Source organism: Hippocampus zosterae, chromosome 12 (assembly GCF_025434085.1).
Source record: "Hippocampus zosterae strain Florida chromosome 12, ASM2543408v3, whole genome shotgun sequence".
Classification (NCBI taxonomy): domain Eukaryota; kingdom Metazoa; phylum Chordata; class Actinopteri; order Syngnathiformes; family Syngnathidae; genus Hippocampus; species Hippocampus zosterae.
In genome coordinates this window covers 2,386,843-2,414,516 of record NC_067462.1, presented here as the reverse complement: position 1 = coordinate 2,414,516, position 27,674 = coordinate 2,386,843, and the positions used below count along the sequence as shown (strand labels likewise).

General features: G+C 46.2%; 1 protein-coding gene across 10 annotated transcripts in view; it reads left to right on the top strand.

Annotated features, from left to right (window-relative positions):
• lrp1bb (low density lipoprotein receptor-related protein 1Bb) overlaps positions 1–27,674 on the top strand; it is a 190,523-nt gene that overhangs the window by 83,000 nt on the left and 79,849 nt on the right. For all 10 annotated transcript variants that reach the window (XM_052082609.1, XM_052082607.1, XM_052082605.1 and 7 more), the window contains 16 exons: positions 252–474; positions 1,688–1,880; positions 2,276–2,419; positions 3,519–3,755; positions 3,867–4,047; positions 6,772–6,991; positions 7,058–7,247; positions 9,863–9,985; positions 10,321–10,461; positions 12,119–12,244; positions 13,097–13,210; positions 16,664–16,744; positions 16,871–17,041; positions 18,951–19,133; positions 20,950–21,150; positions 24,498–24,743. In XM_052082609.1, coding sequence (XP_051938569.1) covers positions 252–474; positions 1,688–1,880; positions 2,276–2,419; positions 3,519–3,755; positions 3,867–4,047; positions 6,772–6,991; positions 7,058–7,247; positions 9,863–9,985; positions 10,321–10,461; positions 12,119–12,244; positions 13,097–13,210; positions 16,664–16,744; positions 16,871–17,041; positions 18,951–19,133; positions 20,950–21,150; positions 24,498–24,743 — 2,774 coding nt within the window. The remainder of the gene's footprint in view (positions 1–251; positions 475–1,687; positions 1,881–2,275; positions 2,420–3,518; positions 3,756–3,866; positions 4,048–6,771; positions 6,992–7,057; positions 7,248–9,862; positions 9,986–10,320; positions 10,462–12,118; positions 12,245–13,096; positions 13,211–16,663; positions 16,745–16,870; positions 17,042–18,950; positions 19,134–20,949; positions 21,151–24,497; positions 24,744–27,674) is intronic.

The following is a 27,674-nucleotide window of genomic DNA, read 5'->3' as shown; positions in this document are numbered from 1 at the left end:
GCAATAATGAACTGACGCAGACGGTCAAAAAACAGACAACTAAAAAAAAACAATTATTCTGACGAGACAACGAGGCACACCTGGACAAGACAGAAATAGCACACAAAATGGCTGCCCTGTTAAAAAGAATAAAAAAATAAAAAACAAGTTTTTGTTGTTTTTTCTGGGAAGGTCGGAACAAATTAATGGCCTTTCTATTCATTTCAATGGGAAAAGATGATTTGAGATACTGTCCGGCTATATTTTTGTAGCATGATGTTCTTCACCGACTATGGGAACGTGGCCAAGGTGGAGCGCTGCAACATGGATGGCACCAACAGGACCAGACTGGTGGATGACAAAATCGAGCAGCCCACAGCTGTGGCGCTGGATGTGGTCAAAAGGCTGGTCTACTGGGCAGACGCCTACCTGGATTACATTGACGTTGTGGATTACCAAGGCAAAAACCGACACAGCATCTTCCAGGGAAGCCAAGTGAGTGACTGCCTTTTGCCTTTTGGACCCTTCTTGCATCTTCTTGCGTGTGGCCTCATTCACTTGTCGTGGCGACGCAAAACCGTCAGCTGACGATCGCCAGCGTATGGTTGGTGAATATGAAACAAGCGCGGGAAGTAGAAGATAAACCTAAAGTTAGCCTTCGATTCCAGCACTTGACGTCACTGGCCTGGAGCATTTAAGCACCTGCAAAGAACAACAAGCCGTCACTTAAAATTAATCTCATTAATGGTGAAGTGATTCATATATGTTTTTTTTAATGATATGCAAAAAAAAATCATATCGGCCCAAACCATCGCATCTGAAACGTTAAGTGAATGCTTACTGCTGGCGTGAAGTTAATCAGACAGCCAATGTACTTGTAGACTAATTAGGTGTGTCGAAGCAAATTAAGGACCAAAATTGATCTCATTCATGGTGAAGTGATTCATATATGTTTTTTTTAATGATATGCAAAAAATCATATCGGCCCAAACCATCGCATCTGAAACGTCAAGTGAATGCTTACTGCTGACGTGAAGTTAATCAGACAGCCAATGTACTTGTAGACTAATTAGGTGTGTCGAAGCAAATTAAGGACCAAAGTATTTTTGTCACTCCCCCCCCACTTTCATAAAAACAAAACACAAGCGTCTGCTACTAGACCGACTTGCCTGATTAAAATGGCGATAAGCTTTCCTCATCAGCCCGTTTGTCATATCTCGTACAATTTGTCCACCGACACGTCGTTAAACGAAGTGGCCTCAGCTGCTTAATGACAATCCAGCGGCGAAAGCAGCAACGCCGCCGCCGATATCAACGTGTGCCGAAGAAATGTGAAGATTCCACCAAAGAGGCAAAACACGGGCCGTGCTTGTTGTTTCTGCGTTTCGTCCGACTTGTGTTTCCCTGTGGCCCCGATGTCACATCGCGTTTCCCTCGGGTTTAGCTCCGCTTCCCGTAAACGCGGATCGTCCAGTCATGTCACTTTTCATGGGTGTCAGCCTGCTAAATGTAGCATGGATGCCCCAGGTATCAAGGCAGCATCAGCCCCCGCAGGGCTTTGCGGTTCCTCGGCCCGGTCGGTGGCCTGCCAAGTGTGCAGACGGGCCCTTGCGGCCAACAAGTCGGCGTGATTTGAACCATCTAACTGGACTAGCTTGTCGTATCGTAAGAAAAGCTCATTTGATCTCCCCCCCCCCCTCCCCCGCAGGTGTCAAATGTTTATGCATTAGCTGTGTTTGAGAACTTCCTCTATGCTACCGAGAGTACGCACGCTGAGCCTTGGAATGGAGCGACGCTGCTGCAAATCCACCGCTTCAACGTCACAGCAGAGCTCAAGACGCTCGCGAGTGTGGGGAATACGCAAGCACTCCGCGTTTACCACAAACTCAGTCAACCCAAAGGTAAACCACAACAATCGTGCAAGAGTTTGGACAACTTTGGATATTTAGGAATCGACGCCAAGGTGCCGATGGTCGTGTTGACGTTGATTAACTCATTCAGTAGCAGCCAATTCTGGACCAAGTCTGAAAAGACGTTTAAAAACGTCTTTGGGAGTGAATGAGTTCATGGAGGACCGCGTTGATCTTTTTCAACACTGACTCGCTCACTCGTTTTCCCAGCCCGATTTTAAAGTTCCGAGTGTGATTTGTGAATTGTAAATCGACTTCAAGCAACAATCGTCATCTTGCGGCGGTTCAGCCGAAACGTCGCTTATTTGTCCTTTCAACCCCCTTGGTGCGTGCGCACAATCGCGTTTTGTTATCTTCCTCTAATATGTTGCCGATTTTGTCCGCAGTGAAGTCTCACGCGTGTGAAATGAACGCCTACGGCAAATTGGGCGGCTGCTCCCACGTTTGCCTTCTGAGCGGCAGCTACAAGTCCCGAACGTGCCATTGCCGCGTTGGCTACAGTCTCGGCTCCGATGGACAGTCCTGTAAAAGTACGTTTGTCCCACTTTCCAATCTATTCTTTGAAACTTTTGCGTTGATCACTAACCGGGCTAATTGCAAGCGCTTGGAATGAATGTCTGAAAAGGACAAAGGTAAGGTCATAACGGAGCACTCATCTGCCGTAGACCGACGTTGATCGAGAAGGGCATTGATGGACGCGGATCATCCATCCGAAAGAATGGAATGGCATCATGGCGCCGCCGTTGTGATTGATTATCGCCAGATCATATTTTAACTTTGTCTGCGGTTGTTGAGCAGGCTGATCAATGCCGGAAGACTGCGCGGTTGACATTGGAATCTAATTCACGTCACATTCGGGTACGCAGGGCGGAGCGGGTGGGGGGCGACCAACTTGCAGTTTGGGTAACAAAGCGCCAGGAGGTTTTGGTCTGACACTTTTGATTTATTCCCCCATTATAGATGATCTGATGGCAGAAGCCCTTTTTTTATTTTATGCCTCCTTGCTCTCGCTTCCTCTCTTCCTCAACCTAATGAGATGGTGGCGCTAAATGCCCGTGCTTCTTACAGCGGTCGCGGAGGAGTTTGATATCTGGGTCTCTCGCGAGGCTTAATTGTCTCCCGGGCCGCCGCCTTCTCCCTCGCACAATGATAAATTGAACGGAGGCATGTGTGGTCTTCACCCTCCGCATCGTAGTCTCCCGGGTTGGCACCGAGCGCGAGGAGAGGTCCGCTTCTTTCTCCGGGAGCCCTCCTTCATGCTTCCTCTCGCCTCTCGAGAGGATCGCCGAGGGTTGGCGTCTGCGGCGCCCCCCCCTCTTGGTGGCCGGCAGGCCACAGAGGAGCTCCGTCAGCTTTCTATTCTTCTCTCTTGGTCCTTTTATGCGGGTGCGCTGTTATTTTAGATCCGAGGCAATGTTCGCAGCCAAGGTAAGTACTTGTCTTGGGCAAGGATGATTGAAACGGGAACCAATAGTCATTGGCACTGGTCATCGACGCCATTAACGTGAACAGGGGAGGTCTAGAGAACAATGCCATTGATGAAAGAGCTAATACCAAGGAACAGCAGAGACAAATCGCAGCAATTAAATCGCACTAACAGTAAACGGTCTCTCCTTTTGTTCCTCTTAGAGCCCCAAAACAATCTCTTCCTGTTCTATGGTAAGGGGCGTCCCGGTGTCATCCGAGGGATGGATATGAATGTTAAATCTAGCGATGAACATATGGTGCCCATCGAAGACCTGGTCAACCCTCGAGCTATTGACTACCACGCGGCATCGGGACAGATTTACTTTGCCGACACCACCAGTTTCCTCATCGGAAGGCAAAACATCGACGGCAGCAGCAGGGAAACGATCCTGAACGACGGTGAGTCCAAAATCCTTGACCCCATCAGGGGAAAACCGTCCGACGCACTTGGATACGTCCTTGATTTCAAATCCTGCTTGAATGACTATTTCTCTGTCGTCGTCGTTGTAGAACTGGACAACGTCGAAGGAATCTCTGTGGACTGGATTGGCCACAACCTGTACTGGACCAACGACGGTTACCGGAAGACAATCAGTGTTGCCAGGTTGCGGAGTGCTTCCGAGACCAGGAAAACGCTCTTGGAAGGGAACATGTCGCACCCTCGGGCCATTGTGGTCGACCCCCTAAACAGGTACGGAAAAGCAGTTTTGCCAGACAACGCGGCGACACCAAAGATGACTTGCCAATGTGTCAAGCGGCCACAGTATAGTGCCAACTACTGTCAAGGAGGACTTATTCATCAGATAATTTTTTTTTTAATTACTATTTCTTTGCCTTAAGTATCAATGGCGATTGGCTGCCTCCACGAGTGACAGTCCGATACCAATGCCTGGTATCGGTATTCAACCCCACCCGAAGTTTGTATTGGACATCCAGTACACACCATCTGCTAGTTTGAAGTGTAGACATTTGGTGGCATTTCTTTTCCTCACAATTGACGTGACAATCTGAGATTCACCCTATAGTCTTTATCTTCAACTCAAAAATTGTGCTGATCTCAAATCCAAAGCGATCCAAACCCAACATCTACAGGGATGCGGTGTGTAAATTTCCACGAACTGACACGGAACACTAACCGGGCACGTTTTCATTCACGGCGGCCGTCATATCAAATATGCGGCCTGTGCTATAATTCAGATATCCCAATTATGTCGTGGCCAAATGCCAGCCTGGTATGATATGCGTGCCCGTGCGCGCGTTTGAATAATTCACGCGGCCATCCAGATGATTTGGAAATTTCGGCTTTCATCTTGCGCGCCGGCAAGCAGGAGGCCGCACGGCTCACTCAGCGATGCTGAAAAAGGAACAAATCCTCCGAGCACGCTGACTCGAAAACAGATCATGTGAAATCGTGGAGCCGCTCTGGTTTCAAACGCAACGCGTCCGTTGTGAGTTTCAACCTTGGGAACCAAAACTTGGGTTGCTAACGCACGATGTGACGATGTGCAGCGGAGCGTCTTTTGAACTTGATAAGCCTGAGTGATTTGTGACGCGACAACATGTTCGTGTTCCTATGCCAGGGTGTTTTTTGTTGTTGTTGTTGCTTTTAATGATATGGATTTACATGAGGGAAATCCTTGAATCCAATTTACTCACATTTCTTTCGGGATGTGCTCATTGTGAAGTCAATCTCCGTATTCTGAACTCAGTGGTTGGATTTGGCATTCGGCAGCCGAGGTTGTGTTCTCTGTTGGAATCAAAGCGGGGCGAGGGAGGGGAATCATCATTCCCATGCCGGAACAAAACCCCCGGTGAGCGATGTCATACAGGTATGAAACGGATCTCTTTCAAGCCTACATATGCTCTCAGATATCTGGACTGATAAGAAATCAAAGGGACTACCAGTCGATGTGTCAAGAATTAAAAGTTGAGGCTTCATCGGAGGAACCGAGCGCCCCACACCCCTTTTGCACATTTCGGCTTTGTTTTGCCTGTCGTGACAATCATACAGTTGGATTTTGTGGGGTCTGAAATAAAGCCAAAGTCAAGTCAAGTCAACGGTATTTATATTGCACTTTCAAACAGCCATCGCTGCATACAAAGTGCTGTACATGGAGCAATTTAACATGCACAGTAAACAGTAAGACAAATCGGTAATAAAGGCGGTAGAAAGCACCAAACAGTAAAACCAAGAACCAATCTAAGTCATGCTGAGTCGAATGCCAAAGAATACAAGTGAGTTTTGAGGAGGGCTTTGAAGATGGGCGGCGAGGAGGCTTGCCGAATGTTCAGTGGGAGGTCATTCCAGAGAGAGGGACCAGCAACAGAAAAGACTCGATCCCCTCTGAGCCTAGGTTTAGTTCTTGGTACTTCTAATAATGTCTGGTCCACAGACCTGAGGCACCGGGCAGGTGTGTATAGGGGCGGATGTGCTCAGAGAGGTAAAGTGACGCGAGATTATTCAGAGATTTGAAAACAAAGAGGGAGGATCTTGAAAATAACTCCAAAATGAATGGGGAGCCAGTGAAGGGATGCCAGAGTAGGAGTTATGTGCTCCCTCTTACGAGTACCAGTCAAGAGGCGAGCAGCGGCATTCTGGACCAGCTGAAGGCGCTTAATGGAGGACTGGCTGACTCCAAAGTAAAGGGCATTGCAGTAATCCAGCCGGGAAGTTTTCATGTGAGAGGAGATGTTTTATTTTTGGCCAGCTGCCTCAGGTGAAAGAAGCTGGATTTAACAACGGCACCAATTTGCCGATCAAGTTTGAAATCACTGTCCAGTTTAAGGCCCAAGTTTGAGACTGTTGACTTAAGATAAGGAGACAGGGGGCCCAAGTCTACAGGATGCAATGTACAAGGGCCACTGGGACCAAACAATATCACCTCTGTCTTCTTTTCGTTGAATTTCAAGAAATTTTGTGCCATCCAGGTTTTGATTTCTTCCAGACAGGATAGGAGTGGCCTTAATGAGAAGGCGTCTTTCTTGCTCAGTGGGACATAGATCTGGCCGTCATCTGCATAGCAGTGGAAGGGAATACCATGTTTCCTTAAGATGGAACCCAATGGGAGCAGATATAGCGAGAACAGCAGAGGCCCCAGAATTGAGCCCTGCGGAACACCACATGACAGGGGAGCAGTGTGTGACTGGTCTCCAGAGTCATTTGCCAGGAGGATGTCATTAGAAACGCGTAACAGGGCTGACTCCGTGCTATGCATCGTCTTGAAACCCTCATGAGAAGCCGAGACTCCAGTCCAATATGTCCGCATGTCTCATACTGCCCCCAGATGGTTGAGGCGGCACAAGTGAAGGAAAATGTGTGACCCCCAAACTTTATTACATTGCACGGCCGTACACGTAAACGTATGCGGTCATCGTAGGCGCTATTGGTTGACTGGTGCTTTTGTGACCGCGCTAGCTGGATGTACTGGACGGACTGGGAAGAAGACGAGGTCAACGACAGCATCGGCAGGATCGAGAAAGCCTGGATGGACGGTTCACACCGCCGCCTTTTTGTCACCACAAACATGCTGTGGCCCAACGGCCTGACCCTGGACCACAGCTCCGGGAGCATGTATTGGTGCGACGCCTACTATGATCACATTGAAAAGATCTACCTCAACGGCACCGGGCGAATGGTGAGTATTCACTCGACCCGACAAATATGCGCTCCTTACGGCATGGGTCTCTACTTTCCATTGCAGGTGGTGTACAATGGGAAAGAGCTCAACCACCCATTCGGAATATCCCATTATCGCAATTTCATCTTTTGGACGGAGTACATGAACGCCTCGGTCTTCCAGCTGGACTTATCCACGGGAGATGTCAATGTGCTGCGAAGTGAGAGACCGCCATTATTTGGCCTGCGAGTTTATGACGCACAAAGTCAGCAAGGTTGGCTCTTTTCCCCCTTTCCTCTCTCCTCACCCCGCGCCGCTGAACCGTAACACCCCACACAGTCAAAGTTGCGCTGCATATTGACCGTCTCTGCTGTGTGTCCAGATATTAGCCACGGCTGAGTTTTTTTTCCCGGCGTGCCGGGTCGGAAAGTTCATGACAAAGGGTCAGATCGAAAACTTGACATGCTAAGCCGTGTGAAAGATAACAAGTAACCTCAAAGTGAAACTTTGCGAAATTGCGAGTCAGTGCCCTGCGTCTGAATGTCGTTGCCGCTTGTTCTCCTTCTCATTATTATTCTTATGATGATGAATTTAGTTCACAAACCGTGACTATCGAGGCGTATAGCCGCACCCTCTCCCTGGCAGGAAGCAGCGCCCGTTTGCCACTCCAAACGAGACCCAAAAGTAAAGTGTGGGAGGCATCCTGGCAGCTTGTACTGTTCAATGACAGCGTTAAAGGCGACATTAACTGCTTGAGTCGCGAGGCGCCGCGTAAGCGTCCGTCAATCGAGAGCATCAAACTTTCATTCTGCATTTGCGCACTCGTGGTCGCACCTTCGGCCGCTACCGCCCCACGCATTCGGATTGTGTGAAAGGTTACCATTTTGAAAAGTAGCGGCGACAGAAAAGAGCTTTTCTCTCACCCCAAAGACGCAATGAAACGACTCAAAGCTAAATTAGAAACAAAATCCCTTTAGAATTACCCACAAGTCAAGATAATTGAGGGGAAGAAATGCTTGACTTCACTTTCTACTCCTTGTCAAGGTCGAGTTTGTGAGCATAATAGATTCATGACACTACTTGACTTTTTTTTTCCTCAATTTGACATGCCACAAAACAGAGCGGTATTCAGAACCCTGCGGAATCTGAATGAATGAAAAAAAACGTCGACGTATAACTAATAAGGCTTGAAAAATGGTGAAAAATCAAGCCCTTGCCTCTGCTCTCAAATGCAGCTGGCATGCCGGCTGAATGTGTTGGAACCACGACACCTTCAGCTGTCAACTGCCGACTAAATACAAAAAAGAAAAACGGTCAAGCGGAAATGCCGCAAAACCAGTTTCTTGTTACATCTCCGCAAGTCTCTCTGTTTGTTCGTGTTTTTAGCAATTCGATGTAAATCTCTGAATTGACTTTACAGGGCTTTTTTTCCAAAAAATGACACGTTTACTTGTTTTTGTTCTTAATGTGCAAATGTGCTTCAGTTATTGCTCCGTTTAGGGCCAAATCTATTCCAGTGGGCTCCAAATAAAACTATCCCATGTATCAAATAAGAGAAAGAATTCCTGGAGGGATTGGTTTTAGCCTGTCAAATACATTTAAGGTGAAGAATATCCTGTGATTTGTTTGCATTCATCCCCCCCCCCCCCCCCCCCCCCCCGCACTTGGGAAAAAGTTTGGCTACCTCTGCACCAAAGGGTGGTCTCACCCACGCATCGCTACTACTTAGCGGCGAGTTATTTCAAAGAGTGCACCTTAAATAACGCACCAAAGAATTTGCATACGCGCACAGCAGAATCAAAGTTGGCATTGTAAGGCGGGGCAGAGCGTAGTGTAGTCTCTTGAGCCTCCATTCTGTGAAGGTATATGGGGGTGTGGGGGCGTGCTTCCTCACTCTCCTGCAAAATGATGACGGATTCACGCTGTTAGCAAGCTGAAAAGAGCAGATAGGAGACGCAACGGATACAGCTGGCACCGGACTGTGTAGACGGAACCGGTCCGCACAGCAGGCCTTTCTTTTGTTCCGCTGTAAACGATCGCAAACACACCCAACAATTGATGTTGGCTTTCAAGCCACCATGAATTGCAGTGTGAGAATGTATATACGGTATATATATTTTTTTTAATAAGGCAGTTTTGGCACTTTTGATGTCACATGGTGTATAATAAGTACTTTTAGAATAATTACTTGGCGCAGACTAACCCAATAATAAATGATCCTTTTGGCTCAGGCAGGTCTCGGAGCAGTTTTAAATAAAAATAAATGGGTTTCGCAAATGGCTGTTTGTTTTCCATATCTACCCCCACGAGTGCATTTTTCAATGTCTCTTGACAGCAGTGGGGTTTTTTTTTTATTGATTTATTTATTTTCGGTTTGTCATGGGATTTTACATTATGCATTCGATTTCGCCGAATGCCATTTAATATCGCACTTGAGTTAGAAATTCATTTTAAATGTATTTATTTTGGGTGTTGCTGTGAATCCATCTCGAAGAGGGAAGGTCAAACAGTCATTTTAGAATTGTGGTTTACTTCATTACAAAAGAATTGAGGACCTTTTTTTTTATAAATCTTGCACCCAAACAAATAATTATACATGGCTTAAAAATTTTAAATAATACTAAAAAGTAGACTTTTTGACAACAAAAATCAACAAAATTACAACAAGGCTGCTCTAAAAATGTATTAAAACGAAATGAATTTAGAATCAAAATGAAAAACCCCGAAAAAGCATCTTGGCATGGATGCTTTGGAGGGCCTCGTTGTTGGCTGCTTGCACGTCCCACAGAGAAACCCAAAAGAGAAAAGACATTTTTTTTCTTTTCACTGTACGGGGACTGTAAATTAGTCCGACACCTAATTTTGGATCTTTCCTTTCTGTGTTCTCAGGTGACAACGCTTGCAGTTTGAATTATGGCGGCTGCGGTAGCCTCTGCCTTGCCATCCCAGGAGGCCGAGTGTGTGCCTGCGCTGACAACCACGTTCTGGAGAAGAACAATGTCACCTGTGCAGGTGGGAGCAAAATGAGTCCGACGGAGCACGAGGCTTGAAATCGTCTTTTCCCGGCGCGTTGCAATCCTTCCATTCTACGGGGGAAAAGAGCGACTAATAGCTAGCTCTTCTCTTCAATGAAAAAACCTTGAGGAGCACGTGAATTTTGTGGCCAAATCTTCCCCGCTGCGTTTCCGTCTCGGAAATTCAAATCCCAATGGTCGGCAATGAGGTCACGACACGTTATTAGCGCGTTTTTTTTTTTTCCAACATCATCATAGCCATGCCGATAATGGCCGCGAAACCTTATTCTTCATGGAAATTCTCCAGCTCATTTTGCTCCACTCTTCCGAAAGACTCCAGCGGCGCTTCAGAACCCCAGCGGTGTAAAAGCGAGGAGTTCCAGTGCCACAACCGGCGCTGCGTCCAGGCGCTGTGGAAGTGCGACGGAGACGACGACTGTCTGGACGGCAGCGACGAGGAAAGCCATACGTGCTGTGAGCATCGCCCGATGTGTCGTACAACGAAGCAAAATGTCGGAATGCCGCTAACCTTTCTCCCTCTAAATGTCAGCGCTAACACAAAGATTTTGCCCATCCGTCCTTCCCTTTTCCTTGATTGAAACGAGCTCTTCTGACACACACTGACCCTGTGACCTGACCTCCTCAAACAAATTAGATGCAATGCAAGGACGGTGTCACATGGTCAAGAGTTCAACCGATAATATACAGTCTTCTGGTCGTTAATGCTCGTATAGTATTGCCGGCAATAAATATAATAGGAGGTGGCCCGGTAGTCCAGTGGTTAGCACGTGGGCTTCACAGTGCAAAGGTACCGGGTTCGATTCCAGCTCCGGCCTCCCTGTGTGGAGTTTGCATGTTCTCCCCGGGCCTGCGTGGGTTTTCTCCGGGTGCTCCGCTTTCCTCCCACATTCTAAAAACATGCGTGGCAGGCTGATTGAACACTCTGAATTGTCCCTAGGTGTGAGTGTGAGCGTGGATGATTGTTTGTCTATGTGTGCCCTGCGATTGGCTGGCAACCGATTCAGGGTGTCCCCCGTCTACTGCCCGAAAACAGCTGGGATAGGCTCCAGCACCCCCTGCGACCCTAGTGAGGATCAAGCGGCTCGGAAGATGAATGAATGAATGAATGAAATATAATAGGGTGGCACTTTTCAATTGGTGCCATGAGCAGGATCTGCCTCGGTTGTGTGGCAACGTGTGACTCGACGGTCTTAACTGGGTTCAAACTGATAAGTGTGTAAGGATGCAGATAGGTACATTGTCCTGCTCCAAATAGCAACTGTAACACACTTTCTACCAACTTCAAAAATGACTCTTTACACATACATACTTACAGAAACTCGAGTCGGTCGGTTGAACTCGTTTGACTTCCAACATGCTGACATTTCTCTCTCTGTAATATTCAACATGACCAGCTGAGATTCACCCGCTCGTCTTTTATCTTTTATCAGAAGTTGTGCTGATCTCAAATCCAAAGTGATGCAACACCGCCATCTACAGGAATCAGTGCAGTGCCTTAGAAACACGATTCGAAAAAAATTGACGAATATATTCGTCGTTGGCAGTAGTGTATTTGGAAGGCAATTTTTATTTTTATTTTTTGCGCCGGTATATCCTCGATGCTGATAGGAGGATACGATAAGAGAAGATCAATCATCGTCCCTAATGAGTATTGTGTCCCTGCAATATTATTGAGCAGGCTGACTCAATCCATGCAAGAAGACGTCAAAAAAACAGCCAAACCGCTGCCTAAGCGCCGGTGCGTAAAGCCACCTAAATTTACTGCACGCACCAAACCGCACTTACTCCACACACTCTCGCAAAGCCTGACACTTGGTCACTGGCTTGTATGTGTGATGTATGGTTGCAATTTGCCACATGGATGCAGCAAATAAAGAATGGTATCTTTATGGAGGTTGTCAGAAAACACAACGTTTTATACACCGTATTGATTTGTCGGCCGGCCGTCTTCTTGCCATATTTCATCGTTTGGACGACGCTCGGTTATACGGCGCCGGTCAAAAGAAAAGTTTGGACGCCACGGCCGAATGAGAAAGCGCGTGTGCGTGCGCAATTTTCTACGGATAGATTCCCAAGCTGTGTACTTGAGGTGCGCTTTTCTTCTTTGCAGACAATCACTCGTGTCCGATCGATCACTTCAAGTGCAAAAGCAACCGCTGCATTCCGAAGAAATGGCTTTGTGACGGCACAAACGACTGCGGTAACAATGAGGATGAGGCTAACATCACATGCACAGGTGAGTCTTTGCAAATATGGTGGGGTGGGGGGGGGATAAATGAAATAGGAGCCGGGAATTATTACGGGGCGCTCACGATTTTTTGAAAAGTCGTCCGCCGACTCCTGCCAGCCTCGATGCTGGCGTGTCAATGTCGGCGTCATCAATTTGAGTCTTTTTATTTTAGCGTCCCGATTTCAGGATTGCATGATGTTGACATTGGGAGCAACACTTTGTAACGACAATAAAAACCGGCCAGCGTACTACAGACGGGAAGATGAGTCAAATAAACAGGTATTAAATCGGCAAGTAATTCTTTATTAATTTTTAATGAATTAATTTTAAAATTAATTTTAATTTTAAATTTTGAATTAATTTTTAATTTTTAATTTTTAATTAATTTTTAATTTTAAAATTAATTAATTTTAAAATTAATTAATTAATTTTTAATCGAGGTACCTCGATTCAAAAATCTCAAGGCGACGCCATACCGCGTTGAATGACGCGCATTTCAATCGCTAGAACTGACGGAAGACACCATCTTGCATTGAGTACATTAACTGCGCCATCCTTAACGATCCCTCTCCGGGGCAATTTATGTTTGACGTATCAATCACCGCGCGTTAACCGGAAGATGATGAATGTTCTCTCGTCATCAGATTGACGCCTATATGGCGACATTAACAAGTGGCGGGCCCGTCCGTCCGTGGGCGTCCACCGGCGCCACGCGGCCTTGAGCTATCGGCCCATCTAGCGGCATCATTTTCCCAAGGCCGTCAGACCTTCTGAGCGGCAGATGTGCGATTGAGCGATAAAGCGCAAGGCAGCTGCGTGTGTGGATTTTAATTGTAATTTCTTTATTTTTTACAGCAGCCCGATCATGTCAGACTGACCAGTACGCGTGTCAGAATGGGCGGTGCATACCTCAAGCGTGGCTCTGCGACCGTGAAAACGACTGCGGGGATACATCCGATGAAGTATCGTGCAGTAAGTCTCATGTCGAGTTCTCTCACCTTTCAGTCAAGTGCGATTTCAACATTCCAGCTTGCTACATTATGTATGTCCTGCTCGCTTCTGTTCTGGCGGCGCTAACGGCTTTTTTTAAATTTAATTCAATAAGCCTTTGCAGGAGAACCAGATGCTAACACACCAGACTTGCATTCCATTCTAAAGTCAATCCAAATATGCTAGCTTTGTACGTTTCATTGCGCGATTTAAAAAGAAAACAAAAAAATAATATGCTTTTATCTCCCACTTTTCACATCATGATGATCCCAAAATGAGTCAGAGAATTCTTTGCTTTCTTACCTCTCAATTACTTTGGAAAGAAACATTTAGATGTGAAAGACACAACACTAGCTAACTAGCAATAGCGCCAACAATCAAAATAAATGATTGTGAATCACCACACACACACACACACACACACACACACAAACACACGTGCTATATATCTATGTCATCACTCAGTGTGAAATCACAGCAGGACTCCGGAGCTAGCTTACTTGGTCTCTGGAAGCTCCGTCACGGGTTCGGCGGGCAGGTCACCTCGCAGCGTGACGCTTTATGGTCCATCAGAGCGCCCGGTGGGTTGCAGAAAACAAGATGGAGACTATTAAAGAGCAAATGACGTCTTCATCCAAATGTCGATAGTAGAGAGAGAGAGAAAGCGAGTGTGGGCGTCTGGCAAACACACGGCACGTCAGCATGCGGTTTGTTTGGGCAAACATCCGATCTGATGTGACGACAGCCGTTCCACGGGAGACGGGAGGGAATCTCGCTTACTTACGTTGATCCGTGTTGAGTGTCAGACAGAAGATGTCCGAACCAATTTTTGGGGTTCAAGGGAAGACAACCGCAAAGTTCCTTGGTCCATTCCAGCACTCGCACACTATGTTATATTTCGGATGCGCTCTAAAATGGCCGCTACATTAGTTACAGCTTTTGTTGTTGTTTTTGCACCATTTCTGTGAGCCGTTTCTTCTAGTGCCCCTTCTCATGCAACTTTAATATCGCATTCTCATTCTACACTACTGCAAACTACAAGAACCATCGGTCAAGTAGAGAGAACACAAACCCGCAGCAAAATGATGCACAGCAAGCAAGCAAGAACATACAAACAACTTGCGTTGTCAGAAAACCGAATAACTCACAGCCAGGGGAAAACACGGAATTCGCTCCAACTATTGACCAATCGCTGCCCTGACGGCATAACCAAGTCCATTCATTCATTCATTCATCTTCCGAGCCGCTTGATCCTCACTAGGGTCGCGGGGGGTGCTGGAGCCTATCCCAGCTGTCTTCGGGCAGTAGGCGGGGGACACCCAGCCAATCGCAGGGCACACAGAAACGAACAACCATTCGCACTCACACTCACACCTAGGGACAATTTAGAGCGTCCAATCAGCCTGCCACGCATGTTTTTGGAATGTGGGAGGAAACCGGAGCACCCGGAGAAAACCCACGCAGGCCCGGGGAGAACATGCAAACTCCACACAGGGAGGCCGGCGCTGGAATCGAACCCGGTACCTCTGCACTGTGAAGCCGACGTGCTAACCACTGGACTACCGGGCCGCCCGCATAACCAAGTCATTAAGAGTAAAAAGTCATTCCAAGTCATCGTATCTTCTTGAATTCCTTTCGACATGGCGCCATCTGTTGTCGACGGGTGCTGCTGAAGATGTATTTTGCAGTCATGTCTGGATGGTATTACTCCATCAAAAATCTCCAATCAAATAACCGCAGGCCGTGGTCTGAGTTGCTCTCAGAAAACACCTCAAATGAAAACACCGTGCTCTCCCGCTACCGTACATTGCTACGTGGTCATATTTTTTTTTTTCGTAGAACGTACTGTACCTACATGGTTGTTACACGCTAGACACCTTACAACACGCTGCCGTCCGCTTTGTTTAAAAGCATTTAAACGTGACTTCTGTTGACAACTCATTCCTTGGACGTGTGCAGCACAACGGCGAAATGCTGACGCACCCTGTTTAGCTTTGAACTCTGCTCTCCACCAATTGTGAAGCTTTTGAGGTTTATATTCCATGAGCATTTGAGGACCAAAACCGTTCTGCGATTTAAGGACCGGCAGCATACTTTTCTATTTTTTTCCATCTGATGACCCCCCCCAACCCCTTCAATCATGCTGACACGTTGCCACTAGCAAGACCCCGCCTCATCTTTGCTCTCTGCTCACCAACAATGTCAAGGTTTGGCATTCCCCTTAAATCGGCGTGAAGATGCCTTGGTTCGCAGCAAGTGACTGTTGCCAAGCGCCGCGCTGGGTTGAATCGCCTCCGACTCCCTTTTGGGCGCATCCTAAATCCGCTTCTAGACAGAGTCCCAAACAGCCCCGGCGTCAGCAGTAATTGAAGTTCACGCTTGGCTGCGTTCAATCATAATCAAGCCGGGCAGGAAAACATATTCCCTCGCTCGTTGTTGTCTAAGCTTCCTCGGGCGTTACTCCCCCCCCGCCCCCAGGCGATCGGCTGCGCGGTCCCGGCAGCTTCGGCGGAGCTTCCGCGGCTCTGAGAGACACCTGAAGCAAAGAGGCGCTTGCCTTCCGAGATGGATAGCCATGTAGATTTTGTTTGTCAGTAGTTTAGGAGTTGTCACTCGGCGTCTCACGTCGGGCTCTTTGTTCAAGGGAACCCGACATTACTTATGGATGTCGGCCTTTCAGTTTTAGCCAAGCTGGCTTTTTACCTGAAACCTTCATTATTTATGGATGCCCGCTGATTCATTTTTAATGAACGTTAAATTACATCCTGCCACGGTCGGTCAATGAGACTCGATGTGTTTGAGGAGAGTATACGCCGCACACACACACACAAAAAAAAAAAAAAGATCGGTTGCCATGGTAGCATTTGATATTTCAATCCGGAGAACCAGATGCTAACAAATCAATTCAAATCTAGAATTGCACTTCTCTCTGAAGTCAATAAAGGTTTAGACATCCTGTAAGGATATCTGAATCCACTTTATATACCGAAGGCTTATCTCAAAGTCTGAAAAGAGAACAATCTCCGCCGGGAATCCAAATGTCAGGAAGAAGGCGGATGTATATTTCTCGACGTAAGCTGACGGCTGAAGTCTCCTTGATGCGATGTGGGCAGAGGACAAACGTCGTCGACGTGCCGTGGTGATCAGGCCAGATTGCTTTGTTGTCTTCACGGCGGTGGAAAGACATCATCGTTCCCTTGAATCATTTCACTTCAGTTTGTCACGTGAGGGGGTGGGGGCAGGGGGGGGGGGGTGTATAAATAAATGGAAGTGGCAAACAAGTGTTACAAGTCCTTAGAAGTCCTTAAAAGGAGCAGAAGGTAGCTTCACCTTACCTTACCTGGACTGCACACTAAATTACATCAGATTGCTGAAGGTCCTGATTTATTTTTTAAAAAAAATACATAAATTTTTCATGTATTTATTTGTTTGCAGCTCTTCCCACTTGCGAGATCCTCACGCAGTTCACCTGTTCCAATGGCCGATGCATCAGTGAGAAGTGGCGCTGTGACTCAGGTTTGCTGACAACATTTTCAAAACAAGACTAGCTTTTTTTTTTAATCTCACTTCCACCCCGCTGAGTTTTTTTTTTTCCGCCATGTTGGTTTGGCCACCTACAACACATTTGGAAATGTGATTCAGAGGATGACTGTGGCGATGGCAGCGATGAAGTGGGCTGCGCTCGGTCCTGCTCCAACAACCAGTTCCAGTGCAGCAGTGGCCGCTGCATCCCAGCTCACTGGGCCTGCGATGGCGATAACGACTGTGGAGATTTCAGTGATGAGAACACGACCTGTCGGGGTGGATCGGCAGGTAAGAATGATGCAACAACTGCGAAGATGATCATCTGGGTCCAGGTACTTTTTTTGTTTTTGTGAAGTAGGTGTATAGTCCATGCATGTGGATCCCGCCGATTTGATTTTGTGCAACCAATTCAACAAAAACCTTTTTCAGTGTATGTGGTACCGAATCAAGGAGATGGTGTTTTGCACCATTTCTATTTTCCAGATTTATTGATTTATTTTTAATTTTTTTTTTATTTTGACGTGGCTAAGATGTCGCTGCATAACTGCACTGGCCCGGCATGAGAACTTGAGCACCTTCTTTTCTCCTCAGCAGTTATCTGGCCAAATTGCAACATGCGGTTAGCTAGCTAGCAATGCCTAAATCCTGAAAATAGATCTTCTCATTATGCATGCAGTATTTTCTAAAGTCCTGGCCACTTTAGAGTGCCTCATTATAGGCCTCGAGTGCGCGTAAAGTCTCGTTGAAAGTCAGACGTGACAGCCGCCGTTTGAATGGCAAGGCCAGTTTAGAGCGCCTCGTTGTCACATCTTGAAAAAGCCAGTGGAGGCTTTAAATGGATATTTCTGCTATTTCTGATTTTCGACTCAAAATTGTCCTTGGGTGTGAATGCTTGTCTGTCCGTATGTGCCCTCTGCCTCTCGGCCCAAGTCAGCCCTTTTTTTTCCGAACAGAATGAGGGGTTGAAAAAAAAAATGTCTGGATGAATTAATGAGCTCTGTTATTCTAATGCGACAATAAATTATAAAATCATTTTCCTTAGGCTGACAAGATTAATTTTTCAGTGTAAGGCATGACTTTTAATGATCGGGTTGTTTCCTTATATCCATTTTAGCGTGCTAATTGTGTTTTGGCAATTCAAGGCAATGCATAAATTCATCTGTTGTAATTACGAGTTCAGCGATGAATCATCTTCATTTGAATAACGTTGTTTTAACACTCGTGTGTGACTAATCTTATCTAGTCGCTGTTCTGAGGGAACTTCAACATCGGGCGCTGAATCATTTAATCTAATTAACACTGGCGGCGGAGGAGGGGGGGGGGGAACAACTAATGCACCCTCACAGCTCACTTGCTTGTCACTGGAATATGTCGACTATTCATCAAACTATTTTCTGATGCTTGTGGGCCTGCTTTTACTTTTAGCATAAAGGAGTGAGTCAGCCGGCGCTTTGACTCGGCTCCAGAGTAACTTTGGGGGCTTTGAGTCGTCAGCTCCACCTGATTTCTGACTTTACTGTTTTTTCTTTAAAAACATAAACAACAACACCAAGCGGGGCGGCCCGGTAGTCCAGTGGTTAGCACGTGGGCTTCACAGTGCAGAGGTACCGGGTTCGATTCCAGCTCCGGCCTCCCTGTGTGGAGTTTGCATGTTCTCCTGCGTGGGTTTTCTCCGGGTGCTCCGGTTTCCTCCCACATTCCAAAAACATGCATGGCAGGCTGATTGAACACTCTAAGTTGTCCCTAGGTGTGAGTGTGAGTGCGAATGGTTGTTCGTCTCTGTGTGCCCTGCGATTGGCTGGCAACCGATTCAGGGTGTCCCCCTTGCCTACTGCCCGAAGACAGCTGGGATAGGCTCCAGCACCCCCCGCGACCCTAGTGAGGATCAAGCGGCTCGGAAGATGAATGAATGAATGAATGAATGAATGAATGAATGAATGAATGAACAAATCCAAGCTTGAAGATGTGTTGAGCTGACCAAGCATTTTGGCGGATATTTAGAACAATTCAAAAACAGTTGATGTATGAACAGAGTTCATGGATTTGTTCTCCAATGTGAAATTGACCACAATTTGGACGCAAAAAACAAACCGGTCATCATCAAATGACTCGCCGCGGCCGCGCCTCGGCCCGCGACGGCGTATTGTCGAGCTGCGATGCGATCCGATCAACGGTTGAGTGACTTTTCTTTTTTCAGCCCTGCCATCTGTGATTGAGTGCAGCGGGGAAGAATTCCACTGCGTCACAGATGGGACCTGCATCCCCGAGCGCTGGAGATGTGACGGAGACAAGGATTGCGAAGACGCCAGCGACGAGAAAGACTGCCAAGGCACCAGGAGGATGTGCGACCCCAAGGCCAAGTTTACCTGCAAAGATACGGGTAATGTCCCAAAAATAGCCCCAATGGCGCTCATAAGACGGCAAACAACAAAAGCTAGCTTATAGCGAAGACACTCTGTTTTATCTGGCTGCCTCCTTAAATTAGAGACGTCGCTAATTTAATTCCCATTTAAGTTGAATCCAAAGTTTTGACCCATTTGATTTAATACAGGAAATAAATTATTCATGGTCATGTTTTCCCACAAACGTTTTATTTCTTTTTCTTCCTTCCTTTTTTTTTTTTTTTGGTGACTCTTTGAATAACAATGTTTTTCTGTTTTCTCAATTAGTTTCACTCCCTTTGCCCCTTTTGATTCATCCCACGTTTTTTTAAATTTATTTAACAAGCTGTAAATGTCTTTTATCAATTCCGTTTGTGCCACCAAGATGTTTTTTTTCATGATGGAGCATTTGTATCTTTTAACCCACAGCCTTGTGTTTTGATTCATTCATTCATTCATTCATCTTCCGAGCCGCTTGATCCTCACTAGGGTCGCGGGGGTGCTGGAGCCCATCCCAACTGTCTTCGGGCAGTAGGCGGGGGACACCCTGAATCGGTTGCCAGCCAATCGCAGGGCACACAGAGACGAACAACCATCCACGCTCACATTCACACCTAGGGACAATTTAGAGTGTTCAATCAGCCTGCCACGCATGTTTTTGGAATGTGGGAGGAAACCGGAGCACCCGGAGAAAACCCACGCAGGCCCTGGGAGAACATGCAAACTCCACACAGGGAGGCCGGAGCTGGAATCGAACCCGGTACCTCTGCACTGTGAAGCCCACGTGCTAACCACTGGTCTACCGGGCCACCCCCTTGTGTTTTCCGTTGCGACTATGTTGGCGCCGCCGAGGGTGTTAAACATATGGAGGCCTCACTCAGCCATATATGTTGGTTTGTGTGTGTGTGTGTGTGTTTTTAATGGTGCAACCCGCCCAAGAGCTTCCAAGTCACTATCAACAAAATGTACCTATCTGAGCAGGCGCGTGCGTGCACACACACACACACACAATGACACCCTCTGCTGCCGCTTCATCCACCCACGCACGCTGATCTGGCGCCTAGAATAAACCAATGTGGTGACTTTGAAGGAAAATCTGTAAATTGGAACATGCTGCAATCCTGCACCGGCACAAAAATGATGAGGCACGCCGGCGTCTATGATGTTTTCTTTGCTCGCCTTTGTCTGTAGTTCCACCTCCTTCTTCGGAGCGTGTACCGTGGAGGAATGGCGCGCTCAACACGAGCAGCGCAAATGATGAATGCAAGTTCTGTAACTTTATCGTGGCTCTTATTCACTCCAAACAATGTGTACGTCTTGTATTTCATGCCCGACAAATGTTCTCGCCTGTAAGTAACACATGTAAAGAGTCTGACCGAGCTTGTACAAAAATGTAAAATTGTTCTCATTGCCATGGCAACAACCGGCCGCCAAACTTGAGTTGTCCACAAGTGGACCATCTTGAAAGGTCTCGTGCAGCGTTCAGCGAGCTACACCCACACTGATTTTTTTTGGACCAGATTATTGGTGTCTGTGCAACCCCGCTTGAGTTGAGTCAACTCAAGTTGATTTATGCAGCGCTTCGTCAGGAAAGAAATTAGGAGGGCTTCAAAAGCACACAGTTGACAAAAATTATCTCCTGGTCTAACCCCCCCCCCCACCCCCAACCAAATGAAGAACAAAAGAAAAATGAGAAGAGAAGAGGCAGTAAAACAGGCCAAAATTCAACCGTTGCTCTCATGTACTGGAGCCCGAATAAACAATATTTGAACAATTATTGAGATGGTCACGTACCGCGTGGATCTCTGTTGACAGGCAAGTGCATCACGAAGAGCTGGGTGTGCGATGGCGACATCGACTGCGAGGACCGCTCGGATGAGGAGTCGTGCGAGTCGGCTACCTGCAAGCCGCCCAAGTACCATTGCGCCAACGACACCTCCGTCTGTCTGACGCCTGACAAGATCTGCAACAGCAAAGTGGACTGCCCCGACCGCTCGGACGAAGGACCCATTTGCGGTAACAAAAAAATTGAAGGACTCAGTCCGTTACATAAATTGACATTCCGCGTCAGTTGCCTCCTCTCTTCGTAACCTCAGCGCACCCAACCAATGGGCTCTGCGTTTCCAAATCAAAATATTGAGAAGTCACGGCTTAGTGAAGGGCGCTCAAGGTCTGTTGCACTGCATGAAGAAAAAGTCCAAAACTTTACACGTGACATTTTTAGCGGCTAATTGTTCTTCGGACCTTAGATGAGTTCAAAATGTAAAACCGAGGTGGGGTTGGGAGGGGTGGGGATTATAAGCATATCTGCCGATCATCAAATTCATCTGAGATTCATCTCCCCTGCATCCATAATGAGGACGAGCCATGTAGAAAGCGACGGCGATTGAAATGATTGCGGTCAAATGTCATTTTCACCGGCGTGATGCAGTGTTTGCGTGATGCGGAGTCATTATATTTGCTTTGCCATGAGCGCACAGTCACAGTGAAGAAGCCGCCCGTCCCGCCTTCAAAATATTTTTGATCCCAGTCGACAGCATCACTGAGGTGACATTCGAAATGGGAAATAAAATAAATCAAAGGCAAGGAGAGGAATGTCGGAAGGTTTGGCCTTTGAAAGTGTGCGCATTGGATATGCTCTGACAAATTCCGACCGCATGCTGCGCGCATCCCGCCAGTCTGAAGAGGATGTGAATCTGACCTTTTAAGTTTCCGCCACAAAACAGCTTGAATCCATTGTAAATTGTCAGCAACATTCATTTGTTTTGGTTGAAATGGACATTGAAATCTTGAGATTTTTTTTTTTTAATATCCCTGGAGAGCGGTCCAAGCGACAAATCGTTAAGAATTGTCATAAGACACCCTCTGTGACTCGACAGATTGCTTTTAAATTGCCGGGTTGACACGTCAAGACCGACTACCACTCACTCACTCTAGCCGGCTCCTGTTTTCATTCCATTCGACTTTTTACAACTCAACATACATTGCAATAAGCGGCAGTTTGACAAATAATCAACGAGAACTGCCGCTTCCCAAACAAAACAAGGAGAATGACTCCTTTTGTATTTCAAACAACCATATAGATTCGCCTTCCAGCCCCGCCATCTTAACGGTCACGCTAATTAGCAACCATCCGTCTGTCCTTTAACCCTTGAAGCAATACTTCAAACGCAAATGGCGTAGAAAAAAACATGTGGACAACATGACGGTAGTCGCAGGCATTTATTAGGTATCCTCTGCGTAGGACATTCAATATTAGTGCTGCACTGATGAGCTCAGAGAGGTGGTGACGTCTCCGTGCATTATTATGAATCCCACTAGAGAAGTAGACAAAAGAAGCCCCGATGCAGATTCATCAGAACGCCTCAATGAGCCATCTGGATTATACTGCCCCCATGCGGCAAAGGCCATAAAGAGCAGCACTGAGTTGATGCAAAAACAGTTTAATCGCGCTGAGTGATGTCATGACTGTATGTTTTTATCAAGTATAACATTATCGAGTGTGATCATTCCTTCACGTTTTTGTTTTTGGTGAAGGCTGGAACAAATTAATGACGTTTCCATTCATTTTAATGGGAAAAGATGATTTGAGATTTTGTTCTGAGTTGCGAGCATGTGAACTCGTATCTCAAGTCGAAATAAACGTGTGGCACAGTGGCTTTGCATTTCAAGTGCTATGTTCCCAGTTTTGTCAGCCACAGTCGTTGGTTTGGCCCAATCTATGGTTTCCCCATCCGTTTTTATTTTTATCAGTGCGCGTTGGGTCTCGTAGCATCACCGCAGAGTTGGATCACTGAGCAAAAGGACAGGCAATGTGTGGAAATACTCCAGCTTAATGATCAGCAAGTGTTTGTCCGAGTGCCATATGAGGGAAGAATGAGATCTCATGTGGCCCACACTCTCCCTCTAATCTCTCAAAATGACCAGCGTAAACATGGAGTTTCATTTTCTCGAGTAGCGCTAGCCAAGCCTCAGGGGTGCCCTTCAGAACCCTGCAGCGCTCGCACGATCTGAGCTGAGAAAAGAACCCTTTCCCTCAAAGTCAATTAGGTTGCGATCGGGGAGTCCTTCAGGGTGGTTTTTTTTTTTACGCCAGATGACCACATCTCACACCCACCATGAGCTATTGTGACCACTCGCTACTCAATTTCCCCATGATGGTGATCGTGTGAGCTATTCTTTTCCGCATCGTCCCCATCGAGGTCGGCACTCACGCCAGCTCCCCCAACAGAAACAAACAAACAAAAAAAAAAAGCCTTGAATTGTTCACCCACGCAAATGCAGTTACATCATCAATCATCAAACTCTTTCTCAAAGATCTTCGAACCGCGGGTGAGGCCAGAAATACAATAAGCTAACCAAGCCGTTTATTATACTTTACAATATGAGCAAAATAATTAAAACTAAGATTGAAAAAAAAAGATGTTAGTTCACGAAATGCTTAAAAACAGCGAACTGACTAATTTTATGTCTTTCATTCGCCCAAGTCAATTACTGGTAATGTCATGTATGAGTTATCAAATTTCATTTTAAATTATAATTTACTTTCAGTATTGCTTTACGTCCTAAGCCTCAGGAGAAAAAAACTGTTGTTTGAGAATAGTACTTTACTTCATTATCGGGCTTTTTTTTTTCCTTGTACATGACAAATACTCTCTATATTTAAAAAAAAAAGGAAACTAAAACAAATGCAAAAACTAATAAAAATGAAACTAAATTTTTTTTTAAATCTAATTAAAACGAACTGATTAAATAAATACATTCATTCATTCATCTTCCAAGCCGCTTGATCCTCACTAGGGTCGCGGGGGGTGCTGGAGCCTATCCCAGCCGTCTTCGGGCAGTAGGCAGGGGACACCCTGAACTGGTTGCCAGCCAATCGCAGGGCACACAGAAACGAACAACCATTTGCACTCACACTCACACCTAGGGACAATTTAGAGTGTTCAATCAGCCTGCCACGCATGTTTTTGGAATGTGGGAGGAAACCGGAGCACCCGCAGAAAACCCACGCAGGCCCGGGGAGAACATGCAAACTCCACACAGGGAGGCCGGAGCTGGAATCCAACCCGGTACCTCCGCACTGTGAAGCCGACGTGCTAACCACTGGACTACCGGGGAATGAATGAATGAATGAATGAATGATTAAATAAATAAAAGTTAAAAAAAAATAACTATAATTGAAACTTGACAACTATGATATGTACACGCACTTACCTTGGTGACTGACAATTTCCCTCTGCACTCAAGCATTACACGATGGATGCATTTTTAATCAAACAGGCTTACTCGAACATCTCCCCGCCAACTATTTCCTCTGGCAGCGTTGCGATTGTGACTTGTTGTCATTTTGTTGATCCCAGACATGTGCCTGGTGGCCCGAGGGGGCTGCAGCCACATGTGCACGGTGGCGCCGGGCAAAGGGGTTGTGTGTTCCTGTCCGCCGGGACTTCACCTGGACTCGGGCAACAAGACGTGCGAGGTGGTGGACTACTGCAGCCGCCACCTGAAGTGCAGCCAAGTGTGCGAGCAGTACAAGACCACAGTCAAGTGCTCCTGTTATCCCGGATGGAGGCTCGACCCCGACGGCGACAGCTGCCACAGCACAGGTAACGCATCACCGTGGGGGAGGACGCGTCACGGTGGCGTATGCTAAACTGCGCTCGTGCCGCTGCTCCATTTCATGCATTGTTAGAGCTTGGAATCATTGTTGCTGACCACAGAATTTGGAAATTTAATGAGAAGGTTGTACAGTTCATTCATTCATTCATCTTCTGTACCGCTTGATCCTCACTAGGGTCGCGGGGGGTGCTGGAGCCCATCCCAGCCGTCTCCGGGCAGTAGGCGGGGGACACCCTGAATCGGTTGCCAGCCAATCGCAGGGCACACATAGACGAACAACCATTCGCACTCACACTCACACCGAGGGACAATTTAGAGCGTCCAATCAGCCTGCCGCGCATATTTTTGGAATGTGGGAGGAAACCGGAGCACCCGGAGAAAACCCACGCAGGCCCGGGGAGAACATGCAAACTCCACACAGGGAGGCCGGAGATGGAATCGAACCCGGTACCTCTGCACTGTGAAGCCCACGTGCTAACCACTGGACTACCGGGCCGCCCGTAAGATTACATAAGCAAATGTTGTCAGACGACAAAAAAAAAATCTTACATTTTGTGTTGCATTAATCCTTGGCTGTGGAATATTTTATTACGTTTGCCTTAAGTATTATCATGAACATCCAAGATGACCAAAAACTCATCAGACTAAACAGTATCGGACTGATAGCGACACCCGGTATCGGTACTTGCCCTTCCCTTCAGCAGTAGATATTAGCTAACAATTTACGACTAACAATTTAAATTAGCAAAAAGCTTAAATTAGCCAAACAATTAGCTAAACAATAATTTACGGAAATTCAGGTAGTGACTCTGACTCGCAGGCCACAGTTAAACACTCAAATGAGAAACTTTGTCCAAGTTTTGACGTCAGGGAGGTTTTTTGTTTGTTGTGAGTATATATATATATATATATATATATATATATATTTTTTTTTTTTTTTTTAATTGTGCTGCCAAAACAATTAAAATATTTAATCGCGATCAAATGCATCATTTCATAGTTTAGTCAGAATTAACCGTAATTAATTAATCGATTAATTAATCAATTAATTTTTATCTATTCTAAATTTCCTTTGATTTCTTTTTCTCATATTTTTCCCATTTTAATGCTCTCATCAACATGGAATCGTGGATCCGTTTTCTTTGTGCAGAATGCAAATATTTACTGAAACAACAATTCCGACTTTCAATTTTACATTTTTCACTCGGGGCAGTTATTCAAACTTGGAGCACATTTGACTATTTTAGAGCAACATCCGTGACGTGGTACCGCATTAATCTCGCGATTAAAAAAATTAATCGAGTTAAAATTGTCTTCAATTAATGCCGATAATAACGCTTTAAACTGAACCGCAGCGCTACTCCCCCGGTGGGCGGTTTGTGAGGTCAAACTGCACTTCATTCACTGGTGAACGTCTCTTTCTGTCTGCGTTGTCATTTTGTCAGCGTTGCTTGGGAGAATTTCCGGTGTTATTATTGAATGAGCTACTTTTCATGAGACGGCTCTGTAAACCACTTAAAATAAGTCCGCTTTTCTGTCACACACACACACACACACGCGCGTGCGCCATTGGCTTGTCACGGCCAGATTAATGGACCTTATTTTGATTACTCGCTTCTCTATTTTCATTTCGAGACTGATGGCATTCGCAACTCTAATCGCACATTAACGTGAAAGAGAACACAAGCATTTTCTCTCCGGACGGCGATCAAAATTGTCACGCTTCAACATAAATCATAGGTTGCGTGCAAACAAAAACAATTTTATCTGCAGAAAAGGTGTTATTGGGTTCTTTGTGATGTCCCAATTGCGCAGCCGCTAGCCGCTCCACATTTTTCTCCCCCCCCCCCCCCCCCCAGTCATAAAAGCGTTCCGTAGCAAAATCTTACTCTCTGCCTGGGTTGAAGCTTCTCAGGATGAAGTGTGTCATTGAAGCAAGGATGCTTTTTTTTTTTTACTTTCAACTTTAGAGGACATAAGAAACAAAATATCTTAAAGCCCATAAAACAAACAAACAAACAAACAGACAAATGAGTGCATGTGATTGAGAAATTGATTTGATGATTTTTCTATAGAAAGTCTACATTGTGTTACATGACTTGTTAGAGTTAAACTAAAGAAACGGCTCCCAAATACAGAGCTGCGCTGGAAGCAGAAATAATCTGGCTCATTAAACTTCATCTCAGTGGGCAGACTTTAGCAGCGCGAGCGCTGCTGCCAATTTCGGGACTTGTCACTCGATTTAGCAACTTTGTGCAAAAAAAAATAAAAAAATTTAAATCATCTGCTCAGAAGGGCCATCCTGCAAATAACTGCAACTTACCCTCACAACCAATTAATTTGAAATGCACGGGGCAGAAAGGTCAAGTGTTTTCATCTTTGGTGAAAGTACATCGACATTTCTTCAGATCGATCGCTGCTTTGTTTCTGGAGCAACAATAAAAGATGTCCAGAAGTGGCAAGAGTGATAGCTCTTGCTAAATTAGCTAATGAAAAATTGCACTTTGTTGTGTGTGTGTTTGTGTGTGTGTGTGGGGGGGGTCTTATCTTTTTTTTTTTTTTTAAACGACGGCACCAGTTGCTGGTTTTCAAGCCCAGCGCCAAATGCATTGCATTCGCCGCAAACGATTCTTGGACCAAATCATCCTTTCAAAGTCCCTACACAATTCTCCCGCTCAAGTGTGAACAATCAACCAAACAGCACTTATGATCAAATAATTGCTTCTTCATCTAGCATCTTTATGATGTCAAAAGACAAGGTACAGAATTTCGTGGGTCTTTCCCTCACCTTGACGATTAACGAGGCGCTCTAAATCGCCCTCGGTTCCCATTCTGCCCGTCAAGTCGACCTTCCCCTCACTTTCCTGCCTTCTCTCTGTTATGTGCGCACACTCGTGGCCAACAACAAGGCTCTTGAC